Genomic DNA, 27,324 nt, shown 5'->3' on the forward strand with positions numbered 1-27,324 from the left:
GCCATATTTGTCACATGACGTAGGACTCCAGTAGAGGACGTAATCTAACTCTTTCTGCACCGCTGGGTGAATGAGACGTTGACAGATCGTTTTTTCTATCGGGTTAGTTTTTCTTTACTCGAAGAGATCAAATTATTGGTGGGGACAATTCAATAATCGCTGGATATTGGTGGGGACATGTCCCTTCCGTCCATGCCAAATCTACGCCCTTGCGATTACCCGACACACGCTTCGAAGCTTCGAGCGTACTTTGAATCGGATCAGTATCACAAGTACGCATGACAACAGAAGCAAACGTGAAGCTGAATCAAGGTGCGTGTCTTGTCAGCCTCTAAGTTAGGGAAGCGGGCAGACTGCGGACGTAGCCTGCAGGGCGTGGATGTTTGGCCTTACTGGATACTGGGAGGGAATTGAACTTGTGATTTCCGCTTCAAAGGTGTGTGGTCTTCTCACTACACTATCCAGCTGCTGCGTAGTGTAGTTTACTGAATTTACGAGGTTCACTTAAAGGCATGATGAATCTCAACCGCATATTGAACCGTAGCCTACATAACCATACAGGTACAAAAAGGAAGAGAAGTGAGATGCACCAAAATAAAAGCAATATATTTTGGGTGTGGCGCTTCATTTTCTTCCTGTTTGTTTGACTTAACAGACTTGCTTGTACTGGCGCTTTGTTCTGAGTTCACGTCAGTCTTTGTGGTTTGCTTCTCAGATTCATGATGAGTGTTCCTGTAGATGAAGAGAAAGACAAAGCAGAGTCTGCCGGGTCTAGCAGTCTGCCCATAAAGAGTGAACAGTCCAAAGGAAATTTACTGATCTTCAGTTTTGAACCTGGATCCGGAGAGAAAAGGTAAGACTACTGCTAACTCCTTTACGATTTATGTTCATTATTTCTATTCATTTTTTTTGTTCTTAATGGTTAACTTTATGTTAAAATATTTCCTACAAATATTTTTATTGTTGTATGTAATTTGAATTAACCTAGCATTTAAGCAATAATTTGACTGCACAAGACAGGTAAATGATGGAAAGACAAGAACACAGCTTTACTGTTTCTACCAGAATTCTCGCCTTCATTTGAAAGATCAATCCAAATAGCATGAAATGCATTCCTCTTTCCTTTTAGCTGTATTGTAACTAGTGAGCACAACTTCCCAGTGTTACGAAAAAACCCAAGAGCTTCAATTTCAAAGCTTTTTTTTGTTAAAGCTCGATTTCTTTTCCAGAAATTTCATATCCAAATAAACACATATGACCAATCAGATTTAGCAACACGTACGCTCATAGCTCAAATCACGCACTGGAATATGTAGTGATATACAATGATATGGAAATAGTAAGACTATTTTACCTGCTCTATGAAATTATTTCTTGCTGTCTTCGGATGTCGTCTAATTTCCAATTCAACATTAATGAATCAATGGTACGGAAGTGGAGGAAGCGCAGTTTTTGGCTTTCCTCATATTTCGCAACATGCTTCGTCTCTTTGTGATACTGTCGCCCAACATAATTTGCAGATGATATTGCTCGCAGCTGCTGTGATGCTTTTGTCCAAAACAGGCGCAGTTTGATGACACCATCAACATGCGCTGTCACGGTAGAGCGGTATAGTCAAAATCTCTACCGTTGGCCAAATTCATACCGTTTATACCGCCCACCGTTACTTACTTTATTACAAGAGTTTCTAATGATCTTGATTAATCTCATTTATTGTCCTTATGTTGCTGTGAAGCATAGTAAACTATAAAATCTCATGGAGTTTTCCACCATCATTACCTTTCTTACAGTTTCTTCTTTGTCTTAATGAAAAGGACATGCCTTTTGGGACAATTGATTGTTTGTAATGACAGAAAAACTGTTGCCTGTGGGTTTTGTTTTGTTTTTGTAATAAATCCATTTACTAGAGAGTGACCCTAAGTCACTTTTGGTGTACCATCTTTTCCTGAGTAACAATCAGATATTCACTCACAGAAAGACCTTTCAATGGTAATTGTTGAGTTTTTGGCATGAAATGAATGAAAACATGGTTGTGTTTGCAGAAATCAAGAAATAGCACCTCAAGTATCCAGCTCTGTGTCTATCAACAGTGACAAGTCTAAAGAAGAATCTCCATACTTCAGTGATGAACTTGGACCCTCAGACACAGGGTAAGAACTAATTTCAGAACTGAGTAATAATCTTCTGCAGAGCCAAGCCAAGATTATTTTAAAGCACTTTAAAAGCAATAACCACTGAACAAAGTGGTGAAGGAAGAAAAAAGAATAGAAATCAAAATATATTTTTAATAAATAAATAAAACAAATGTAAAATAAACTATACAATCAGTAAAATAAAAATGCAAAATGCAGTAATACAATACAAGATACAGTTAAACATGAGTAAAACAAAAGTACAAACAGGTAAAATAAATGAACAACATTAGCTTGTCAAACTGAGTCAAATACCGAGCCGAAGAGGTAGGTTTTAAGGAGGGATTTAAAAATTGGCAGTGAAGAGGCAATCTGAAATGGCAATGAATTCCACAATCCTGAACCCAGCATGGCAATGCCATGACACATCCAAGAGCAGTTAGTCAGCTGATCTGAGTGACTGGGTAGTAGATCGCGGATACAAGCAGCGGAATTGAGCTTCCTCCGAAGGGTGGCTGGCCTCTCCCTTAGAGATAGGGTGAGAGGTTCGGCCATTGGGGAGGGGCTCAGAGTAGAGCAGCTGCTGCTCCACATCAAAAGGAGCCAGCTGAGGTGGTTCGGGCATCTGACAAGGATGCCCCCTGGGCGCCTCCTGGGTGAGGTGTTCTGGGCATGTCCCACTGGGAGGAGGCCTTATCTTAAAGATGAACTCAAAAAGTTCTCAGAGACAGGTATGATCTGAACCCCTCCAAAGTAGTGGCATGAATCCCGACATAGTGATATTAGAATATTATGATTCATTGATTGTGAAACAGCTGATTCAAAAGCAGCTGTTTAGTCTAAGAGAACTAAGATCCCACCCCTGAATCTGTAGTCAGGAGGTTGTCATAAGAACTGTCAGTGGGGCAGATTCTGTTCTACGAAGAGACTTAAAACCAGACTTAAACCTCAAGGACATCATTTGACTTTAAACAAATTTCTCCAGGAGAAAGAAAAGCAAGCCTGGAAATAGGCCTAATTTGAATGAATCAAGATTCAAACATTCCACCTCACAGAAACCTGGTTATAGCAGGATATAACCAAGCCCAGACTTCCCTCTTCGTTTCATGAGTTTGTCTCTCAGCTGGCTTCGAATTATCTCTGGATGCCGTCTCTCCTAACAAGACGAGGCTTTCCCTAGAAAGTTTCCCAATTATCTACAAAGCTCACATTGTTTTTTTTGGACACCACTTAGACCACCAGCAATTTAAGGAGAGCATGCGACTAAATGTGTCACATCTGATCCAACTGGGAAGGGGACCAGAGAAAACTAGTCCGGCATTGTTAAACACCCATTCAATATTGATTTTAGTGACCTTCAGTTGAAGTAACAGGATGTCATTACTCCTGATGTGATCATTTTACTTGATCTACAATTTACTCTTAACTAGCACTTTGAGGGTTTCTTAGTGTCTCCTACTCTGGCCCCTATGTTCCCTTCTCACCTTTACCCAGGTTTTTCAAAGGTTCTGAGCTGGGTCTCCAAGTCATTGGTCCTGGCCTCAGGAGCTGGAAAAAGGGCTACATTTATTAGAACTACCAGTATTAACTAAAAGAAGCTGAGGAATAACCAAGCATTTTACACGCAGAGCAGGAATGTGAAGAGGCCATGCTGCTAGTGAGTTGACTATGAGCTAAGCTAAGACTAAGATATCATTAGAAGTGATTCAATTGAGTTTGGTCTTTGGATAAAGCACAAGATTACGTTATGGAATAAGATGTCTTCCAAGAGTTTTTAATTAAATGAAACATACAGATAAGCTACTCACATCTCTGCTGTGTATTGGGACAGGAAGAGAGAGAGGCAACACCAAGTCAGAGCACCACCACCAGGAAATATGCAGTCTATACTGCTTAGATTGCTTAACATCTATGATGTGTTCCACTGATGTCTGACTGCATTGTGATTCACAGTTTTATTAAGTAGATGAAATTTGCAAAGATAATTCTGTTTTTATTCACCAGAGAAAGAGTTCAGAGGAAAAGAAACAACTTGACTGCAGTACCAGCACTACCTGCTGCTCTTCTGTTCCATGAACTCTAGCCTGTCCATCTAACTTTGAGGAAAAATCTTATGTTTTTAGCCTTGTGAAACATCCAGCCATCCCTTCATAGTCATTGATATTTACTCACAGAAACACCTTCCATAATAGGTAATGAATTGGTTTTTGAAGTGAAATGAATAAAAATATCTCGTTTGCAGAGGTCAGAGAAAAGCATATCAGGTTTCCAGCTGTTTGTCTATGAAGAGTGACTGGTCCAAAGAAGAAGCTCCATACTTCAGTAATGAACTTGGATCTTCAGACACAAAGTAAGAACCTGATGTCATGTGAGTGATTCTTTTACAACAAGCAAACCTACAATTTCTTTTTTTTTTAGTTTTTTTTTTTAAACCCAGCAACAAGGAAAATGGTTACACACAAACCAACACTGTAGTGCAATGACGTGGTGCAGACATTTACCATCAGTTAACACCAGGTATACCATCACCTCGATGTCCTCCATTGTTGTCTTAGGTTTGTGTCACATACAAAGAACATCATGGGACTTTTGGGCTGCATTGCTATAAGTCTGTGAAGGTTCTCAGTCATCCAGCGTCTGGACTTCTTTTCCAAAGGATGGGAGGAGACAAAAAAAAAACAGCAGACATGATTCTGGATCATAACGATGTTCTTATCCTGCACAAGAATTTGATTTGTAATTTGTTTATGCCAGACATACAATTTTATTTTCTTCCCACTGTGTTTGTGTGTGAAAATTGTGTCAGAGGGAGAAGCCAGGATAATGTTTTTATGTTTTATTAAACCAATTCAGGCTGAATATCTGAAGTTTTGAATATTGTTTCCATGAGAAAATTCTTTAATTTTATTTACATCTAAAGCTCACCATGCTGTGAGAATAAAGGCAAGTGTTAGTTAAAGTAAAAGTTAAAGACTGTTAGAAATGCATTATAATGTCAAATCTGGATGGTTTGTTTTTTCAAAAACAGTGAGCAAATAGTTTTACTAATAAAAAAATGTGTTCACAGAAAGAGAAAAATGAGTGGTGTATGTGAGGAGGAGCAGCTGTCCTGCTGTGCTGTGTGTCAGGACGTCCTGAAGGATCCAGTCTCTACCAGTTGTGGACACTGGTTCTGCAGACAGTGCATCTCCGCATACTGGGACCAGTTGGCTTCATCAGAAGACTCCTCTTGTCCTCAGTGTGGAAAAAGATCCAGAACCAGAGCTGGACTACAGACAGCTAATCAGAGCAGCTGTGTACAAAGTAAGACTGAACATTTGTCTGCTGATGGACTCATTTCTAAAAACCTGATGGAAATATTAACATTTCTCCACAGCAGCACAGTGATATGGTGGTTAGCAATGTTAGCGCACAGCAAGGAGGTCCCGAGTTCAATTCCACCATCAGGCCAGGGTCTTTCTGTGTGGAGTTTGCATGTTCTTCCCATGTTTGCTGCTTAATTAAAAAAATAGTTTTTTTAATTAAGCAGCAAGGCAGAACAAAATCAGGGCTGTATCAAGACACGAGGACTAAACCCCAATTCAACCAGACCCAGAACTGATCCGGAATTAAAACAAAACTACAACAGTTCAAAGTCAGGACCACTTAGGACTAAACCAAATCCCAACCAGAATCAGAACTAGATGATAGTAGCACTAAAAATCATCATAGACCTGCACTACACTTATTTATTTAATTCTACCAAAGTCCACTATTTAGATTGAGAAAAGTTTATATAATTATTATTATTTAGCCTTGTTGTGCAAACAAGCCTGCATAATTTAATAAATATAGAATTTGAAAAATAACAAACCTAAAAAGAAACACTAGGTATGAGATACATGAGGACCTATGATACGGTGATACTTTTGGTAAACAACCATTTGACTAACATGTGTGTCTCACCTGCTCTTGTTCATCTCTGTTCCTCTCTCTCCCTCTTTGTGCTGACAATCATCAAATATACAGTTGAAACCAGATATTTACAAACTCTTCAGATGAAAACACTTTTTTTTAATTGTAACATCAAATCAGACTAAATGTTTATTTTTTTAGATTGATAAATATAAAAAACATATTTGTTAACTTTAAGAGTAAGATAAGATAAGATAACCTTTATTAGTCCCACACTTGGGAAATTTGTTTTGTCACAGCAGGAAGTGGACAGTGCAAAAGTTATGACGCAAAAATTAGAATACAATAAGAATAAATACAGTACACAACTGTACAGAATAGAATAAAATAAATACTATATACAGTAGAATAAAATATACAATAAGATAAAAATAGAATACAAATGCTGTATACAACTGAGTAAAAATACGATGCCAGAAAAGATTATTGCACTTAGTGTTATTGCACATGTGTGGATGTGTGTGTTTGATCAGTTAAACTCTTTGTTGTGGAGTCTGACAGCAGTGGGGAGGAAAAGACCTGTGAAATCTCTCCGTCCCACACCGTGGGTGCCGCAGTCTCCCACTGAAGGAGCTGCTCAGTGCTGTCACAGTCTGCTGCATGGGGTGGGAGATGTTGTCCAACAGGGATGACAGCTTAGCCGCCATTCTCCTGTCACTCACCACCTCCACTGGGTCCAGAGGGCATCCTAGAACAGAGCTGGCCCTTCGGATCACCCTGTTCAGTCTCTTCCTGTCCCCAGCAGAGATGCTGCCGCCCCAGCAGACCATACCATAAAAGATAGCAGAAGCCACCACAGAGTCATAGAAGGTCTTCAGGAGTGGGCCCTCCACTCCAAACGACCTGAGTCTCTGCAGCAGGTACAGCCTGCTCTGCCCTTTCCTGTAGAGGGCGTCTCAGTTATGAGTCCAGTCCAGTCTGTTGTTCAGATGAACACCAAGGTACCTGTAGCTGTCCACAGCCTCAATGTCCATACCTTGGATGTTCAGTGGTTGCAGTGGAGGATGTTTGTGCCTGCGGAAGTCTACCACCAGCTCCTTGGTTTTACTGGCATTGATCTGGAGGTAGTTCAGCTGGCACCAGTCCACAAAGTCCTGAGTCAGTCCTCTGTACTTCTTGTCGTCCCCATCAGTGATGAGGCCGACTATTGCAGAGTCATCAGAGAACTTCTGCAGGAAGCACTGGGTGGAGTTGTGGGAGAAGTCTGCAGTGTAGATGGTGAAGAGGAACGGAGCCAGAACCGTTCCCTGTGGGGCCCCCGTACTGCAGACGACCCTGTCCGACACACAGCCCTGAGTCCTCACATACTGTGGTCGGTCGGTGAGGTAGTCCAAAATCCAGGTAGTGAGGTGATGGTCCACTCCAGAGTTCTCCAGCTTGTCCTTTAGAACCGAGGGAAGAATAGTGTTGAAGGCACTGGAGAAATCAAAGAACATGATTCTCACAGTGCTCCCAGCGGTCTTCAGGTTTGCGAGGGAACGATGTAGGAGGTGAATGACGGCATCATCCGCTCCAATGCCAGGCTGGTAGGCAAACTGAAGTGGGTCCAGTGATGAGCTTGTTAGGCGCCGAAGCTGAGCCAGGACCAACCGCTCCAGGGTCTTCATCAGGTGGGATGTCAGAGCCACCGGCCTGTAGCTGTTGAGGTCCTTGGGGCGTGAAGTACTGGTACAACACAGGAGGTTTTCCAGAGCTGTGGGACTCTTCCCAGCCTCAGGTTCAGAGAGAGACAGGCTGGAGCCTTGTGTTGAGTGTGTATTGGATGCTGTTGTTGGGGGTGGGGAGGAGTGAGCAGGGTGAATAGAGGAGGTGTGAAGTGTCTGAGGTGGAACAGCAGCAGTGGGGATGGGTGAGTCTGCAGCCGATGTTGGAGACTGCCTCGTGGCTGAAAGAAATCTGTTGAAGAAATGATTCAGTTAATTTGCCTGCCTCAGATCCCTCCCAGGCAGAGAGTTCTGATGTTTGTGGCCTGAGATGGTTCTGAGGCCTCTCCAGACCTCACCAACGTTGTTTTGCTGAAGCTGGTTCTCCATCTTTTGCCTGTAGCTGTCCTTCCCATTCCTTATCAGTTCTCTCAACTCTCTCTGCACCCTTTTAAACTCCTCTTTGTCTTTTGATTTGACGGCCCCACAGGCCGTCACAGATCACCTCCCACACAGTCGACTCAAAACAATCCTTAAGAGCCTCCTCGCTCTCCTCCGACCATCTCTGTACTGTGCGGGTGGCTTCCTGCGCACTAAGGGCTCATACACAGGGACCAGGTGCACCAGGTTGTGGTCAGATCTGCCCAGTGGAGGGAGAGGTGATGAACTGTATGCCTCTTCTGCATTGGCATACAGTAAGTCCAGTGTTTCATTGTCTCTGGTTGGGCAGGTCACATACTGGGTGAAGGTGGGCAGTGTGGAGTCCAATGAGGCATGATTGAAGTCCCCTGATATTATGAGAAGGGCTCTCATAAGAGTAAAGAGAGAAATTGTCTGTATTTCTTAATTGCAAATGGCACCAAATTGTATTCAAATTGAGCCACACTTATGGAGCTCCACAATTCTTTTCCTGGTGTTTTGGTTGACATCTCTTGATTTTCCCATTTCAAAGAAACAGGCTCTGTGTTTTGCCTTATATGCATCCACAGGTCTGCCACCAATTTACTCACGTGGACTCTACAAACCTATCAGAAGCTTCTTCAGCTCAGAATAGAATTGTCTGCAGTTTTTTCATTAATTAACAATAAACTTAGTGTATATGTACTCCTAAATATGATGAAAGTGATAAAAAATAGAAACAGCCATTTGTTGATTCACTTGAAGAACAAGTAGCGTAATATGGGCCAAGTGATCAGTTTGACATCAATCTTTCATGATACACCATCATATTTACATTATTTGTACAGTAAGAATGATTTGCTTTGGTACCTGGTCAAACTTCATATTTATTACACTGTTTAACTCCAAGATTCTGAATATTTTCCTGAAGGATTTTGGTAGTTTTTAAAAGCAGAAATCCATGACCACAGATGGCTATTTTCTGCTTCAATGCTACAATGCAGTCTTCAAAAATATAGTGATGAAGGAACTGAGGCACTGATTGGTTTGGACATTCAGCTACAGCTTATCTGCTGAGGTTCAGTCTGCTGTTTCTGCGTTTTCATGTAACACAAACACTGGCAGACCTCCTGGAGACTGATAGGAAAATTGTATTTATTTTATGTTTTCTAACAAAATTGTTTAATTATGGAAAGAAAAAATAAGTCATTTTAGAGGAGTTATGGCTCCAGAAAAGGATGACGGTATCACATTTCTATCTTTCAGCAAATGTTGGTTTACAGGAGGTTTCAGATGAACATAAAATCAGTCTGAAGAGACGGTGTCAACATGTGATTGAAGGAACTGATGAAACAGGAACTAAAACTCTCCTCAACAAGATATACACTGACCTCTACATAACAGAGGGACAGAGTGAAGAGGTTCATATCCAACATGAGGTGAGGCAGCTGGAGACGGCTTCCAAAATGGATGCTCTCCATGACACTCCAATCAGGTGCCAGGACATCTTTAAAGCCTTGCCTGATAAACAGAGACCCATCAGAGTGGTTCTGACAAACGGCTTTGCTGGTGTTGGAAAAACCTTCTCAGTGCAGAAGTTCAGTCTGGACTGGGCAGAAGGCTTGGAGAACCAACACATCAGTGCGGTGGTTGTGCTTTCATTCAGGGAGCTGAACTTGGTCAGAGATGAGCAGTACAGTCTTCTGGAGCTGATCCATGTTTTCTATCCAACATTACAGAGCGTCACAGCAGAGAAGCTCACTGTGTTTAATATTTTGTTCATCTTTGATGGCCTGGATGAAAGCAGATTTTTGTTGGATTTCACCAACATGAAGCTTGTGTCTGATGTCACACAGAAGTCATCAGTCAGTGAGCTGCTGACAAATCTCATCGAGGGAAATCTGCTTCCCTCTGCTCTCATCTGGATAACTTCCCGACCTGCAGCAGCCAATCAGATTCCTCCTAAATGTGTTGACAGGGTAACAGAAGTACGAGGCTTCACTGATGCCCAGAAGGAGGAGTACTTCAGGAGGAGATTCAGTGATGAAGATCTGTCCAGCAGAATCATCTCCCACATGAAGACATCCAGGAGCCTCCACATCATGTGTAGAATCCCAGTCTTCTGCTGGATCACTGCTACAGTTCTGGAGCACATGTTGACTACAGAGGAGAGAGGAGAGCTGCCCAAGACCCTGACTGACATGTACTCACACTTCCTGCTGGTTCAGACAAAGAGGAAGAAAAACAAATACCATGAGGGACATGAGAAGTTGTTTGTTGAGACAAGTCCACAGGTGCTGACAGAGGCCGACAGGGAAGTTCTTCTGAAGCTGGGGAGGCTGGCATTTGAACATCTGGAGAAAGGAAATATCATGTTCTACCAAGAAGACTTGAAGCAGTGTGGTCTGGATGTTTCAGAGGCCTCAGTGTACTCAGGAGTTTGTACAGAGATCTTCAAAAAGGAGTTTGGAATCTTCCAGAAACCAGTCTACTGCTTTGTTCATCTGAGCATCCAGGAGTTTCTGGCTGCAGTCTACATGTTCCACTGTTACACCAATAAGAAGACAGAGGTGCTGCAGGACTTCCTAGGAAAAGAAAACAGTGAGAATTTGCAGAAAAATACTAATGGACGTGATAACAAATATGATAGTGATGAAGATGAAAATCACGAAGAATCAGATGATGATGATGTTCGAGATCGTCATGATGATTATGACGATGATGACGATGATTATGATGACGATGATTATGACGATGATAGAGATGATGATTACGATCGTCATGATGACGATGATTATGATGATTATGACGATTATGACGATGATAGAGATGATGATTACGATCGTCATGATGATGATGATGATGATGATGATGATGATGACGACGATAGTCATGATGATTTTAATATTGATGATGATAGAGATGATGATTATAATATAGATGATGATGATTATAATATAGATTATGATGATGATGACGATCGTCATGATGATTATAATATAGATGATTATGGAGATATTTATGATGATAGCGATGATGAAGATAAATTAACAAATGATGATTACTTCGAAAAAGAAAGGGACGATGACAGCAGTGAAGATAAGAATTCACTTAAAGTTTTCCTAGGCAGAGTTATGGAAAAATCCCTCCAAAGTAAAAATGGCCACCTGGACCTGTTTGTTCGCTTCCTTCATGGCCTCTGTCTGGACTCCAATCACAGACTCTTAGGAGGCCTGCTGGGTCAGACGGACAACAGTTCAAAATCCATCCAGAGTATCATCGACAACCTGAAGAAAATGAGTAGTGAGGAAATCTCTCCTGACAGAAGCATCAACATTTTCCACTGTCTGATGGAAATTAATGACCTCTCAGTCCATCAGGACATTCAAATGTTCCTCAAGTCAGATAACAGATCAGAGAAGGAGCTATCTGAGATCCACTGCTCCGCTCTGGCCTACATGCTGCAGATGTCAGAGCAGGTTCTGGATGAGTTAGACTTGAGGAAGTATAACACATCAGAGGAGGGAAGACTGAGGCTGTTCCCAGCAGTGAGGAACTGCAGAAAGGCTATGTAAGTTAGATCACCATCTTTGTCAAAAGAAGTGACTGTGCAGTTATTATACATAGTGATTACATATGCTCCAGTTACTGAAAGTGGATGGTTATGCACATATCTATGTTTCTAAAATGAAGGCCATCATATAAGTTTCTTGTTTCTCCAAGAGTGAACTGTTTAGATAACAGTGTAGCAGATTACCACCCCCAGAGTGTATAAATACAGCTCTGCGCCTCTTGGTTTTTCTATCTGGGCCACACTAATCCGTTGAGTAATCCAGTGAATCAAAAAGTTTATTTCATTCATTTGAATTTAACATTGTCAGTGGGAGAAACGTCTGAAGAAGTCCCTTGGCTGAGGGATGAAATGGTTCTCCTACTGAAAATGATTTTGTTCATTCGGATGATTAAGCATGCGTCAAGACACACTAATTGGTGTTCTCCCTTTCATTCACTGCATCAGTTAGCCAAGTTGCTAAATGATTATAAGCCAGTTGTCTTATAATCAGGGCAACTTCAGAGTGGAACAGAGCCCAGCCCTTCTCCGGTAGACTGGTTCCAGAATCTGAGTTGTTCATTAAGCCCAACTTTATCTAGCTGGTACCATACCCTTTTCTATACTAGCACCCAATTACCTTCAGGTCATCTTCTAAGCATCAAACATGTGAGATAATTCAATTTAAAAAAAGATTCATTATTAATTACTTTTTTCATTACTTTTTTTTTCATAAATGGCAGCAGATGACAGTTAATCTATATTGTTGCATTTTTACATTTGTTGTATTAAGATATTAGCCCAACATCTCAATTCGGGTATTAGAAAGCCCACTGTAATAAATTTAATATTAAACTACATTAATATGTATTCACAGACTTCATAACTGTGGACTCTTAGACCCTCATTTTGAAGTTGTGGCTTCAGCTCTCAAGTCCGAACCCTCACATTTGACAGTACTGGACCTGAGCAACAACCATCTGAATGATTCAGGAGTGACGTTACTATCATCTGGTCTGGACAGTCCAAACTGTAGACTGAAGACTCTGAGGTGAGGTCATTGACTCCATAGAACTTGCTCTTATAAATTACTTTTGTCCATTGAAATGTATTTTGAGACTGGATTTTAATCTTAACTGTGATTAAGTATCAGTTACCATCTTACCTTTTAAAATATAAGTATGCAAGCGTGTAGCTTTGTTATTAATTAACCATTCCTTACTGATCATGCTATAATGTTGGGGAAATAATTTTTGCTCTTTTAAAATAGAGTAGATGAAACATACCCACATTCATGCTTATGAATAATGACACCACATACAGTTGTTGTCGAAAGTATGCATAAACTAAAAAAGACTCAAGTCATAGTTGGGCTTTTAATTATATATTTGAACTGTTCTTTTACTTGGGTGGAATGATACAGCGTACATCTTTAATGGCTTGAGTACTCAGTGTAGCAGTTTGAGATTTGGATTTTCTCAAATCCACACAGGTTCAAGAGTGTATCTACTTTATAGGCTTAAATAGGTACACACCCCACTAATATTTGGTTAAATGTCCATTAGCAAGGTACATTTTGACCAGATGCTTTGGTAGCTGAAAACACGTATATGGTATAATTCTGAATGGATATTTGACCACTCTGCATGGCAGAAATATTACAGTGCATCTGCTGGCATGGACCTAGTTTTAAATCCTAGTGCAAAAGTCTTCAATAGGGTTAAGGCTGGAGCTTTAGAAAGGCCATTCCAGAAGCGTAATGTTAGCCCGCTTTATCCATTCCAACAAAAGTCTAGTTGAATGTGTTGGGATCATCTTCTCTTCTTAGCTCTATAGTTCAATATTTGTCTTGTCTGACCATTTGGTTTTTCCATATAGTCCTATGCAAATTTCAGTCAATGTTGAAACTGTCAATTTTGGACCAGGGGCTTCTTCCTTTTTCAGTACCCTCTCAGTCCATACCAAAATAAAATTGGCTTAATTGTGGACATTGACATGGGTGTTCCAGTTGTTTCCAGTTAATGGAAAGGCTTGAGCCTTGGTGGTTCCTGGATTATTATTTCTGAATATTCTAACCAATTTCCTACCGTTGTCTGAGGGTAACAGTTTGGGCCTTCTTCCATAACCTTTGCAAAGTAGTGAGACATCCAAATAACTTGCATATTATTGTTTGAACCGATGGTCTTGGAATGGGCTGTTGTTTAAAAATGTCTCCAAAAGACCTTCCCAACTTGTGTAAATCTACAGTTCCAAGTTTCTTGGACTTTTCCATTGTTCAGAATATTGGTCAGTGGTGCAACGGATCACGGTTGATCCGTAATCTGAACCAATCCCACTCCACGGTTCAGGACGCAAGTGATCTGAAGATTCGAAAAAGAAGGGGAAAAAAAGTATGTGTATGGTGCACATGGTCAGTCTGTCAAGCGATAGTTATTGCAAGCGCTAGCGGTCCAAGTAGAGGAGCAGAGGAGTTTGCGGCATTTAACTCATTCACTGCCATTGACGTCTATAGACGTCAATTGAAAAACTCTTCAAAAGAAGCTCTTCAAAAATGAGTAAAAATGCTCAAAAACCCTGGCAGTGGGGAGTTACCTGATTTGAAAATGGCTGGCAGTGAATGAGTTAAGCACCCCTTTGCTCGCCAATCTGACCGGGCTAAAGCTATTACAAAAGCTATTGGGGTGTTTTGCTGCAGACCGGAGGCCGTATTCCCTTGTGCAAAACAAGGGGTTTAAACTGTGATGAACGTGCTTGAGCCACGCTATGATATCCCGTTACGTGTCCACTTCAGTGACAAGATCGTACCCAGGCATGTATGAGCAGGAAAAGTTTAAAGTTATGGCTGAGCTGTTCCCGGCATCTTCTGTTGCCCAACTACAAATGTGTGGACCTCCAGGTCAATGGAAAGCTAGGTGACCATGATCGCTCATTATATCACAGCAGAGTGGTAGATACAAAGCCCTATACTGTCATATATTGCACCTTAATTTGTTTTTTGTTTTTTTTTTGTAATTGAAGTCTTTATTTGTTTTTATCATTTAATCACATGAAAACATGAAAACAAAAAACAAAACAACAACAGAAAGAAAAAAGAAAAGACAGCTTCCAATCCCATGGTTAATTCACCTTTGTATTTTGGGTCTACTTACTATCGGTACACCCACAAAAAAAGGACAATAAAATCTAATTCTTAAGTTAAGTTATTCCATTACTGAGTGCCTACACAAACATACAACGCAGCAAGCATAAAATGTAACTAAAGATAATTGCCCTTGCCAAATAAATTCCAACCATCTCAGCCAAAATCACGTCCCCATGATTTGTCAAAACCCTCCCTATTATCATTAATCCTAGCCAAGAATTTTTCATACGACACCATTTTCAGCATTTTTTCTTTCCACCTATTATGTTCTGGAGGAGATGGTTCCTTCCATACACTGAGAATAACTCGGGCCGCTGCAATCACCCCCACAAAGTCATATTTTGAAACCCCAGGTAACACCGACCGATCCCCTAATAGCACAGTCTTGGTGACAAGGGTATTATCAAACCAATCCACCTTCCTATTTTGTCCAATACTTTTGCCAAAACGGATAAACTTTCCTAAAATTCCCAAATAGCATGCATAAATGTCCCTGGATCTGAACTACATTTCCAGCATATATTACTGGACTGATTCCCATTCTAGTTTGGACGGAGTGAAGTACTATCTGTGTATTAATTTGTACTGAGTAAATTTACCCCTGGCCTCTTTTATATATTTATCAGAGAATGACAAAATTCTACACCAGTCTTCTTTAGAAATTGCACAACTCAAATCTCTCTGCCATATAATCCTCAAGTTTTCACATATCTCTTTTTTTGGATTCTTAAACATTTTTGTAGAAAACAGCTGCTCTATGTGCTGTACTGGACAATTCTTAAAAACTCTACCACCATATTTGAGCTTAGAGTAAATTTTCCTTTGGTAATACAATCCATCCATCCATCCATCCATCCATCTTCATCCGCTTTATCCGAGGCCGGGTCGCGGGGGCAGCAGCCTAAGCAAAGAGGCCCAGACCTCCCTCTCCCCAGCCACCTCCTCCAGCTTGTCCGGGGGAATACCAAGGCGTTCCCAGGCCAGCCGAGAGATATAATCTCTCCAGCGTGTCCTGGGTCTGCCCCGGGGCCTCCTCCCGGTGGGACATGCCTGGAACACCTCGCCCAGGAGGCGCCCAGGGGGCATCCTTGTCAGATGCCCGAACCACCTCAGCTGGCTCCTTTCGATGTGGAGCAGCAGCTGCTCTACTCTGAGCCCCTCCCGGATGGCCAGCCACCCTTCGGAGGAAGCTCATTTCTGCCGCTTGTATCCGCGATCTCGTTCTTTCGGTCACTACCCACAGCTCGTGGCCATAGGTGAGGGTAGGGACGTAGATCGACCGGTAAATTGAGAGCTTCGCTTTTACACTCAGCTCCCTCTTCACCACGACTGACCGGTGCAGCGTCCGCATTACTGCAGCTGCAGTCCCAATCCGTCTGTCGATCTCCGGCTCCCTTCTCCCATCACTCGCGAACAAGACCCCGAGATACTTGAACTCCTCCACTTGGGGCAGGAACTGATCCCCGACCCGGAGTGGGCACTCCACCCTTTTCCGGCTGAGAACCATGGCCTCAGATTTGGAGGTGCTGATCCTCATTCCCGCTGCTTCACACTCGGCTACGAACCGTTCCAGTGCGAGCTGGAGGCCCTCACCCGATGAAGCTAACAGAACCACATCATCTGCAAAAATCAGAGATGAGATTCTGAGGCCACCAATGCGAAAGCCCTCCGCCACTTGGCTGCGCCTAGAAATCCTGTCCATAAAAATTATGAACAGAACCGGAGACAAAGGGCAGCCCTGGCGGAGCCCATCACCCACCGGGAACGAGTCCGACTTATTGCCGGCAATGCGAACCAAGCTCTTGCAACGGTTGTATAGGGATCGAATGGCCCGTAGCAATGGGCCACACACCCCATACTCCCGCAACACCTCCCACAGGACACCCCGAGGGACACGGTCGAATGCCTTCTCCAAGTCCACAAAACACATGTAGACTGGTTGGGCAAACTCCCATGGACCCTCAAGTATCCTCGAGAGGATAAAGAGCTGGTCCAGTGTTCCGCGACCAGGACGAAAACCGCATTGTTCCTCCTGTATCTGAGGTTCGACTAGCGGACGAATGTAATACAATCCCTTATTTGTAAATATTTCCAAAAATTATTTTCTCTTATCAAACCATATTTTTGGGTTATTTCAGCGAATGACATAAACACTCCTTAATTTGTTTTCATGTAATTGCGTGGAATGAGTCTTGAGTTGAATGTTTTTAAATAGGGAAAAAATACTTAAATAAGTAAATGTTAAAATTTTTTCTTTTTTTTTTTTTCTTTTTTTGCCGATCCAAAAATTGATCCGATCCGTGACAGCCAAAGGTAGTGTCGCTCCCTCAGCAGATAGTCTCGAGCAGCCAGGAAAAATAGCATGGAAGTGTTACAGCGAGGAGGAATTATAGCCTTGAACAAAAGCCCCAGCACACCATCAACCCATTCATGCGTTGGATATTGCCAGTGTCAGACTCTAGTCTTTTCTGGGTCATTCCCCAGCCAGACAAGCAGTGACATGTTTAGCCGCATGTTTTCCTTAAATTTATGGATGAGTGGTGTCATCCATCAAACTTTGGATGGACCAGCTCTCATTTCTAGAAATCTGGCCAAATTCAATACAGCCCCCAAAATGTGACTATACAGAGTTCCGACCAGGAAGCAGAGTTGCAGTCTTAAACACCTCTCTGCAGCTTCTCTTCTCCTGTTATCCCCACAAAACCCGTTGCAGAGGAGTTTGCTTAAGAGTTTCAATCAGCTTCGGAGCTCTTCACAGCACAGTAACAGCTTTAGCTTCTTTATGTCATAAAACTCCCAGAAAAGTTTACAGTTGATCCAGAATGCTGACGCAAGCGTACTGAGAGTGATGACTTACTTTACTTAGTACTTAGTTCCTCCTACGCCGAGCGGCGCATCGGGCAGCTAGTGATCTCCATCGATGTCGGTCAGCAGCGACTGCTTCAGCTTCGTCCCAGGCAATGTCGACAGTTCTCAGATCGTCCATAAATGTTCGACGCCATGTGGTCTTTGGTCGGCCTTGCTTTCGCTTGCCAGTGCGTGGACGCCATGTCATGGCAATTGACAGTGATGACAGAGTGATGTCATCACAGAGAGTGATGACAAAGAGAGCATATCTAGCCTGTGTTGGATTCTTTTCACTGGCTACCTGTTAAATCCAGAACTACATTTAAAAATATCTATTCTGATTTACAAGGTCTTGAATAATCAGTGTATAATAGAATAATCCTTTAATTGTCCCACAAGGGGAAATTTGGTTGTAACAGCAGCCAGAAAGAGACATATGCAACAAACAATACACAGGACACAGAACAGAAACATACACAATTTTTCTTACATATTTACATACATATGGACAATGGTTACTACTAAACAGAGTACTGTACAGTTTTTAAATTAAATAAAAATAACTACCAATAAGAAGCAAACCAGGTTGTAGTGTGAATCGGTTGATGAAATAGTGCAAGTTACAGCGCGGATGTAAACCTCTATGTTTGTTTGGAGCAGTTCAGATTGTACAGTCTGACAGCTGCAGGGAGGAAGGACCTGTGGAAACGCTCCTTCATGCATCTAGGATGCAGCAGTCTGTCACTGAAGGAGCTCTGCAGCATGGGGTGGGAGACTGTCCATCAGAGATGTTATTTTGGCCAGAGTCCTTCTGTCTCCCACCACCTGCACTGGGTCCAGGGTGCATCCCAGAACAGAGCTGGCCTTTCTGATGAGTTTATCCAACCTCTTCCTCTCAGCTGCCGATAAACTGCTGCTCCAACATACCACACTGTAAAAAAATGACAGATGCCACCACAGAGTCATAGAAGGTCTTTAAAATCGCTCCCTGTACTCCAAATGACCTCAGCCGCCTCAGTAGATAGAGTCTGCTCTGACCCTTCCTGTAAAGAGCATCAGTGTTGTGGCTCCAGTCCAGTTTATTATTCAGGTGAACACCCAGGTACCTATAAGAGTCCACTATCTCAAGGTCCACTCCCTGGATGTTCACCTAGGGCCACCGACTAGGGCTGCTGGGTGCTTCCCATGATGCGCTGTGTCTCCTTAGTCTCACCCTTTTCACTCACCATTTGTTTGGCACATTGAGGCAACCGTTGTTGTGATTTGGAGTTAAATAAATCGAATTGAATTGTTTACCCAAACTGATCATTGCAGATGGCTGCCACTCTGAGCCTGGTTCTGCTAGAGGCTGCTTCCTGTTAAAAGGGAATTTTTACTTCCCATTGTAGTTAAACTGCTTGCTCATAGCGGTGATCTGATTGTGTTTTGTGAGGTCTTTACCATACTTTATTAAGCATCTTGAGGCAGCTTTTGTGATTTGATGATATACAAGGTGGGCCATTTATATGGATACACCGTAATAAAATGGGAATGGTTGGTGATATTAAAGTCCTGTTTGTGGAACATTAGTATATGTGAGGGGGCAAACTCCTCGAGATGGGTGGTGACCATGGTGGCCATTTAGAAGTCGGCCATCTTGGATACAACTTTTGTTTTTTTCAATAGGAAGAGGGCCATGTGACACATCAAACTTATTGGTAATGTCACAAGAAAAACAATGGTGTGCTTGGTTTCAACGTAACTTTATTCTTTCGTGAGTTATTTACAAATTTGTCTTTGTTCACAGCCATTGACATGTCGAAGAGGTTAACACGTTTCAACCTAACTTTATTCTTTCATGAGTTATTTACAAGTTTCTGACCACTTATAAAATGTGTTCAATGTGCTGCCCATTGTGTTGGATTGTCAATGCAACCCTCTTCTCCCACTCTTCACACACTGATAGCAACACCGCAGGAGAAATGCCAGCACAGGCATCCAGTATCCGTAGTTTCAGGTGCTGCCCATCTCGTATCTTCACACCATAGACAATTGCCTTCAGATGACCCCAAAGATAAAAGTCTAAGGGGGTCAGATTGGGAGACCTTGGGGGCCATTTAACTGGCCCACGACAACCAATCCACTTTCCAGGAAACTGTTCATCTAGGAATGCTCGGACCTGGCACCCATAATGTGGTGGTGCACCATCTTGCTGGAAAAACTCAGGGAATGTGCCAGCTTCAGTGCTTAAAGAGGAAAACACATCATCATGTAGCAATTTCAAATATCCAGTGGCCTTGAGGTTACCATTGATGAAGAATGGACCCACTATCGTTGTACCCCATATACCACGCCAAACCATCACTTTTGTTGTCCCAACAGTCTTGGAGGGATCCATCCAATGTGGGTTAATGTCAGACCAATAGCGGTGGTTTTGTTTGTTAACTTCACCATTCACATAAAAGTTTGCCTCATCACTGAACAAAATCTTCTGCGTGAACTGAGGGTCCTGTTCCAATTTTTGTTTTGCCCATTCTGCAAATTCTGTTTTCTTGCGTCCACATTTTGGCAAATCCAACACTGAACCAGTTTCACGAAACTTAGCAAGCAGTTTGCTAACTGTAGCATGGGAGATGGGTGGTCTCGTAGGGTGTCTTGCATTGAAATCTGCTGCAATGACCCGGTTACTGCGTTCACCAAATATCAACACAATTTTGATCTGCTCCTCACCAAGCACACCATTGTTTTCCTTGTGACATTACCAATAAGTTTGATGTGTCACATGGCCCTCCTCCTATTGAAAAAACAAAAGTTGTATCCAAGGTGGCCAACTTCTAAATGGCGACCATGGTCACCACCCATCTTGCGGCATTTTCCCCCTCACATATACTAATGTGCCACAAACAGGACTTTAATATCAAGTTCAAGTTCAAATTTTATTTGCCACATGCAATGGCAGGTTGCCCTGCAGTGGAATGAACCCGCCCCCCGACCATACACACACAACACAGACATCACATGGGGATACAAGTCAGAGAACGGTTGCATTACAGAAAAAAAAACACTGAAATGTACACTACAATTGGAAAGTACAAGAGGAAAAAAAGACACCTCTACTCATGCTGGGCTATAGAGGACAGCATGAGAACAGGAAACAAAAAAACTCCTCTGCACATAAAGCACATAAATGTCCACAGTACAACAATATAGAGCAGGGTTGGGTAGGGGATAAGGAGTAATCCCAGGCAACACAGCAGCCATCTTGCCCCTGCGCCGACTCTCCAGCGCGGGCCCAGGAGGCAACAAGCATCGAAGGCATTGGAAGGGGAAGGGGGATGTGTGAGTGCTTCTCAGTGTAAGTGTATGTGTGTGCGTGTCCATAGTTCAGCTGAGACAGTGTCCTCTGCCCTATCAGGCTAAGTGGCTAAGTGGGGGCGATCGTGGCTCAAGAGTTGGGCGTTCACCTTGTAATCGGAAGGTTGCCGGTTCGAGCCCCGGCTTGGACAGTCTCGGTCATTGTGTCCTTGGGCAAGACACTTCACCCGTTGCCTACTGGTGGTGGTCAGAGGACCCGGTGGCACCAGTGTCCGGCAGCCTCGCCTCTGTCAGTGCGCCCCAGGGTGGCTGTGGCTACAATGTAGCTTGCCATCACCAGTGTGTGAATGTGTGTGTGAATGGGTGGATGACTGGATATGTAAAGCGCTTTGGGGTCCTTAGGGACTAGTAAAGCGCTATATAAATACAGGCCATTTACCAGGCCATCTAAGTAAACAGTCTACCAGCCAACCCACGTGGCCTTGCATGGAATGGGAAGGAACAGACTCAACACAGTCGTTATCAGGGAGTTTTTGTTCAGCTCCAGCCTTGAGCCCACAGCTGGCGCCGAAGGGGTAGCCGCATTATGATGGTGGTTTTTCTTTTACAAACAACTCATGAGAATTTCAAGCTCTTTTTAACACTCCGACACTGGTCTCTCAGTCTCCCGTTGGATAGCTGCCAGTTTCTCCATGATGTTATTAACCTTCAATTCCGTGGTCTTGTCACTCCTTTGCTCACAGAGCAGATTCTGAGACCTCACGACCGCAGCCAACTGATCCGTGATGTAATCCAGCTTCCGCCAGGAGGTGTTGTTCCGAGTGGATTCTTCCCTGATGTAATCTAATATCCGCCCAGAGGTGTTGTTCCGAGTATTAACTGCAGCCGTAAGCGCCTCCAAGTTCTTAACCATGCTGCATTCAGTGAGCCCTTTCTGAGAAGCTGCGCCTCGTCCCATCGTTTCAATCCCAGCAGGCAGCCTTGTGGGGGTTTGAACAGCCAGTTCCGCTTTCTTAATTCTCCGATAAGCCAGGGCCAAGCCAGCTCTGATCAGCAAGAACCCTGTTATCATGGTTCCGAATAGGTAGATATCTTCAGCGTCCTCGATCGACAGTCCCGCCAGGCACACGATCCTCCATTTCTGCCACCCGTCCATCGTGTATCCGGCAGGGAAAGTCCCTCCAGGGTACTCGGGCTCTCCCGAGCCCAAACTTCTCGTTGAGAAAAGGGTGTCAATAGCATTCAGAGACCAGTTGATCAAATCCATAATTCTTTTAGGTTTTTAGACACAGACTGTGAGAGAGTGTTCCAGGGAAGTGGAAAAAAAAACACGAGACAAGACAAGGACATAAGAAGCTAAGCAGGGAAGATAAGGGGAAGGTGGAGAGGAGAAAAGTGCGGCTGCCTTCGCCGAGAGCCAAATGAGACTATCGCCAACCATTCCCATGTTATTACAGTGTATCCATATAAATGGCCCACCCTGTATAAATAAAACTGAATAGAACTGACCTGAGGTATAACAGGGTACGCACACAGATGAGTCATCTCTTATTGTAACCCTTAAATTACTTACTGCTGTCTTAAAGGCTGTGGTACACAGCCCATTATTAGAGAGAGGTCATATTTAAAATTATATCAGAAATCACTAGATGTAGTGTAGGATAAAGTGCATGTAAACTTTTGACCACAGTGTACAATTAACAAAGGTGACTGCTATGCTTTACAAACACTTTTAAATTGTTTGTTTTCTACAGTGATTTAATCATCAAAGGACAAGATTGTAAACACTATTACACTGGACAATGTTTCTAGTGTAATACACATTTCCTTTAAGTGAAGACTGAATTTCTTTTTTTTCTTTCTTTTTAAGGTTAGTTTTCTGTAGGTTATCAGAAATCAGCTGTGCTTCCCTGATTTCTACTCTGAAGTCCCGTCCATCACATCTGATAGAGCTGGACCTTAGTTACAATCACAAGCTACAGGATTCAGGAGTGATGCAGCTGTGTGGTTTCCTGGAGAACCCAGACTGTAGACTGAAGACTCTGAGGTTAATGCAGTATATTATTCAACTTTTCTATATGTTGCAAACAGCTGTGTTTGAGGTTAACTTTAGTTTCAACCTGATCAGTGCTTCTAGATACAGCACGTTCTGTTTACTGTGAATGCTCAAATTAATTTGTATGAAATAATGTCCTTTTGAAAGTATGTTTGGGAGGTTTAGCTTTAACACCTGAACTTTGTGCACAAAGACCCACATAAGAACTAAAAACTATTTTTTGTCAAGCAAAATTCATTCTCCTTTTCAGGCTGAGTTGGTGCAGCTTGTCCAAGATCAACTGTGTGTCTTTGGGCTTAGCACTGAAGTCCAACCCCTCTCATCTGAAGCATCTAGACCTAAGTGGGAACAACCTGCAGGATTCAGGAGTGATGGAGTTGTGTGGTTTCCTGGAGAGCTCACGCTGTAAACTGGAGACTCTGAGGTCAGTCACTATGTATTAGTTGTGCTCGGATGAATGTGACATACTGATGCTAATCTGCAGAGATAAGGCTGATATTAAAATGAGCCAAATTGAGGATCTACATGGTAAATGCAGTTTTCTTCTTCAATGAATTAGTCCATTCACTGAACAATTTTCATAATTGAAACCTTTTGACTAACTTTAACATTTTCTAGTAATTTACTCTTAAATATCCATATAAGCAGATGATTGTTGTTTAATTAAAAAATTGATTGGATTGATATAGCGCTTTTCAAGGCACCCAAAGCGCTTTACAATGCCACTATTCATTCACTCTCGCATTCACACACTGGTGGAGGCAGCTACAGTTGTAGCCACAGCTGCCCTGGGGCAGACTGACAGAAGCCAGGCTGCCATATCGCGCCATCGGCCCCTCTGGCCAACACCAGGGGGGCAGTAGGGTAAAGTGTCTTGCCCAAGGACACAACGACCAGGACAGAGAGCCCAGGGATCGAACCGGTGACCTTCCGGTTACAGATGCACTTCCCAACCCCCCCCTTAGATCATGTTTACCTTTTATCTTTAGCCATTTGGTGCTTCACTCTTCCTAAACGTCTACATTCTGAACCTTCTTCATATGTTAACATATTGTGAAGTGCTGAATGTTTTCAGGTGGTGAGATTTAATTTGCATGTTTTATTTGTTTTCCAGATTGAGGGAGTGCAGGTTGTCAGCTGTGAGTTGTGCTTCTCTGGACTCTGCTTTGAGGTCCAGCCCCACTCATTTGAGGTTACTGGATCTCTGTGACAACAACCTGATGGATTCAGGAATGAAGCAGCTGTGTGATCTTGTGAACAGCCCAGATTTTAGACTGGGGACTCTGAGGTCAGCAGAGGGTTGGAATCGCTCCATTCTGCTTTCAGCAGTACTGTAATTGTTACAGTTAATATGCAGACTAACTACTCTAAACAAATACAAATATTGCAGGTCTAATGATCGTATTACTACTGTACCTTGAGTGAAATCTATAGAGCAAATGGGGCTGATGCTAACTGTCTAGGAATGTGCAAAATGTAAGCTCAGTTTGTCAATCCCACCGAGACTGGTTGGACTCAAATACAGGACAGGGTGTCCACTTCAAAAGATTAACACTAGAGCTGAAAAGGACTAGAACTAAGAGGAGCAGTGCTGCACAGTTGCTCTGCTGTTGCTCTGAATGGGATTGAAATCCCCACTGTTATACTAGATATGCTGAATCTGACTAACAACTGATGAGAAAACATATTTATCTCCCGTCTGTCTTTTCCTCTCTGCAGGTGGAAACTAAGTGATTAAACAGAGCAGTCTGTGACTGGGGCATGCTACTGAGTGGAGAAGAGAGCTTCATCCAGCAGTGTCTGACACAGAAATGAGAAGAAGTGCAGATCACTGTCATTGCTCCCGATTGAACTGCTCTAACAGCACCACTGTTATACACAACGATCATTCTTGATCATCCTTGATTATCCCTGATCTTTGTGTCTGTCTTTAAATGACAATAAACTGTCATTGTTGGATTGCACTCAGATTTTGACTGCAGCGGCAGGGAGTACACCAAAGGCAGACTGCAGTGTAACACTGTCTCCAGGTGGAAAACGGGAGGAGTGATACACCTCCTGCTGTCAGGCCTGCAGGGTCTATCACTGCGGTGTTCTCCTCTGTCTTGTTGCAGACAAGCTATTTTTTGCACTGGCACAAACAATTTGTGTGCCTTCTTATTGTGACACGTGATTGTTCTTTCATTTTAGTTTTTGTATTTTTAACAAAATACAAAAAACTCCAGATGCGGTTTTAGGATCATAGTTGTATATAACTTTATTGTTTACAAAATTTGTGCATAGTTCTTTTTTTAAAATATAAAATTTCTATTTGCATTTCACATTATGGAAATCATTCACTAAGCATGTCTGTGGTTTTTTCAGTAAAAATGCTTGTTTTTTCCCCACTTGGTTTTAATATTATGTGATTTTTAGATCAGTTATGTTACTACAAAAAATAACTGTTAATTCAGACATGTGAGGTTGAGCTGAAAAGAATGATACCAAACACGGCAAAATATCTGAAGGTGAAATACAAAGGTAAAATGAAGAGTAGGCAAAAAAAAAAACGTGTTTGTATATGAACCACTTCATGTTGTGTATCTTTCCTACATACTTATTTCTTATATAGACTATACAGTACATAAAATCAAAATAAACATGTTTTATGTAACCCAAATGTTGAAATTATGTGGGCTGAAGAAAATAAAGTTATAGACTATATTTATATGAAACATGTATACTTACTGCATTTTATTTATTCCTTTTGTAATATGCTTTATATAAAACCTGTGTAAAGAAATTGCTTCCATGCCCCTCTAAGAGAATTTCTCTAGATTTGCCGCTGATCACTGATCCACCTCAACACAGAGACAAACTACAGCATTTCATCCATTTACACACAGCTTCATCAACACTAACTCCACACACTCAGCTTACCAGTGACTGTCAGGTTAACCATGTTACTGATGGGACCCTCTCTGGACTCACACCAGTAAACTCCACTGTCATGAAGCATCATAGAGGTGTTAAAGGAAGAACCAGCTGGTTTTCCCCATGTACTTCCACAACGAGTCTTGTACTTGTGTTTCTCCTCAGAGTCCATCCAGCAGAGCTGTCGTCCTCCTCACAGCTCAGAGACACAAAGTCTCCTTCAAAGATCTGAGAGCTGCTGGGACTCACAGTCAGACGAGCTGTGAGGGTTAAAATCTGTTAGGCTTTACATTGTGAAACATGAACCCAACCAGGTCATATCACTGAGCATTTCTCAGGTTTAAACTGTGACAGAAGAAGGTTACTGACCTTGGTTTGTTGTGCAGCTCAGCAGTGAGATCAGAACTAAAGAGAAATGACACTCAGGTTGATTTGAGGTGAACATAAAGAACAACTGCACACAAACAGCCGACAAACGCAGAGGTGAGAACTATTTATTTTCCATGTAGTTACGTCCCCTCAGTGAGAGAGGCAGATATGAGCTGAAACACAGGAATCAAACCAGGGACGCTGCTGTTATGGAGCTGAACTGGAACCATTCAGACACTGAGGCCCTCTGAACACATTTTAATTACAGCTGTGCAGAGACACACTGATGACTGACTGGAACACTATGATTCACATTTTACATTAACACCGTCCTCACACATGTTTATATGTGGCCACTAGAGGGAGATGTTGGACTTTAAATGCCTCGCAATGATATTTCTTCAGTTTTGTTTTTTCTGAGTGACAAAAATTCAGATGTTTTTGTTTTTTAATTCACTATACATAAAGTTAGTCTCCATAGAGGCATCATTGAGTTCCAATACTCAACCGTACTAAAACACTTAAATAATCTTTTGAGAACAAGGTCAGACACAGTGACTCCAAACTTTCCAGTGTTTTAAGCAGCAAACAAAGTGTTAAAGAAGAATCTACATCTCACAGATACTTTACAGATATTCCCACTGCAGTTTTAAACCACTGAACGATGTTCCTATTGCTTTAAGTCTGCGGTTGTGGTGTAATGTTTTCTGTTTGTTTTCCCCACTGAAGAGAGGAGTGTAGCAGTTAACCACAATCAGACAGGAACAACTCAAATGTTCCATCTGACACCTTGGTGAAACTCACAGAACCACACGAGGAAAACAATCGAGAACTTTGTTTATACAAAAAGACAAAAAAGATAAAATAAATATAAGTGGAAATGGTGATGACCGCAAATATATAAACATACTTATTTTCTTATTGTTGATTTTACTGTAAAATACATATTTAAATAGAGACAAAAGACATAAAACATAAAAATCTGTTGATGTCCTCCGGTCTGAGGTGCTGGGGGGACCAGTTAG

General features: G+C 42.2%; 3 protein-coding genes across 4 annotated transcripts in view; 1 reads left to right on the top strand and 2 right to left on the bottom strand.

Moving 5' to 3' along the window:
- Positions 1-25,716, top strand: LOC147334102 (NACHT, LRR and PYD domains-containing protein 12-like). Of its 2 annotated transcripts, none has more exons than XM_086286442.1 (11): positions 1-436; positions 716-853; positions 2,043-2,150; positions 4,375-4,482; positions 5,200-5,435; positions 9,395-11,699; positions 12,556-12,729; positions 22,832-23,008; positions 23,268-23,441; positions 24,132-24,305; positions 24,737-25,716. In XM_086286442.1, the coding sequence occupies exons 2-11, from the start codon at positions 720-722 to the stop codon at positions 24,753-24,755; spliced, it is 3,609 nt and encodes a 1,202-aa protein (XP_086142568.1). In that variant the 5' UTR covers positions 1-436; positions 716-719; the 3' UTR covers positions 24,756-25,716. The 2 variants fall into 2 exon arrangements, with proteins under 2 accessions (XP_086142568.1, XP_086142566.1); XM_086286440.1 differs by having other exon boundaries at positions 1-312.
- LOC147334098 (butyrophilin subfamily 2 member A2-like) overlaps positions 1-27,324 on the bottom strand; it is a 95,115-nt gene that overhangs the window by 47,490 nt on the left and 20,301 nt on the right. The gene's annotated exons all lie outside the window — the stretch shown is intronic.
- Positions 21,599-22,311, bottom strand: LOC147334103 (uncharacterized). Its single transcript, XM_086286695.1, has one exon. The coding sequence runs from the start codon at positions 22,226-22,228 to the stop codon at positions 21,599-21,601; it is 630 nt and encodes a 209-aa protein (XP_086142821.1). The 5' UTR covers positions 22,229-22,311.

Source organism: Aulonocara sp. 'chitande type north' Nkhata Bay, linkage group LG3, assembly GCF_057382095.1.
Source record: "Aulonocara sp. 'chitande type north' Nkhata Bay isolate Kocher_YH1m ecotype deep benthic linkage group LG3, A_spYH_male_GT1.1, whole genome shotgun sequence".
Classification (NCBI taxonomy): Eukaryota; Metazoa; Chordata; class Actinopteri; order Cichliformes; family Cichlidae; genus Aulonocara; species Aulonocara sp. 'chitande type north' Nkhata Bay.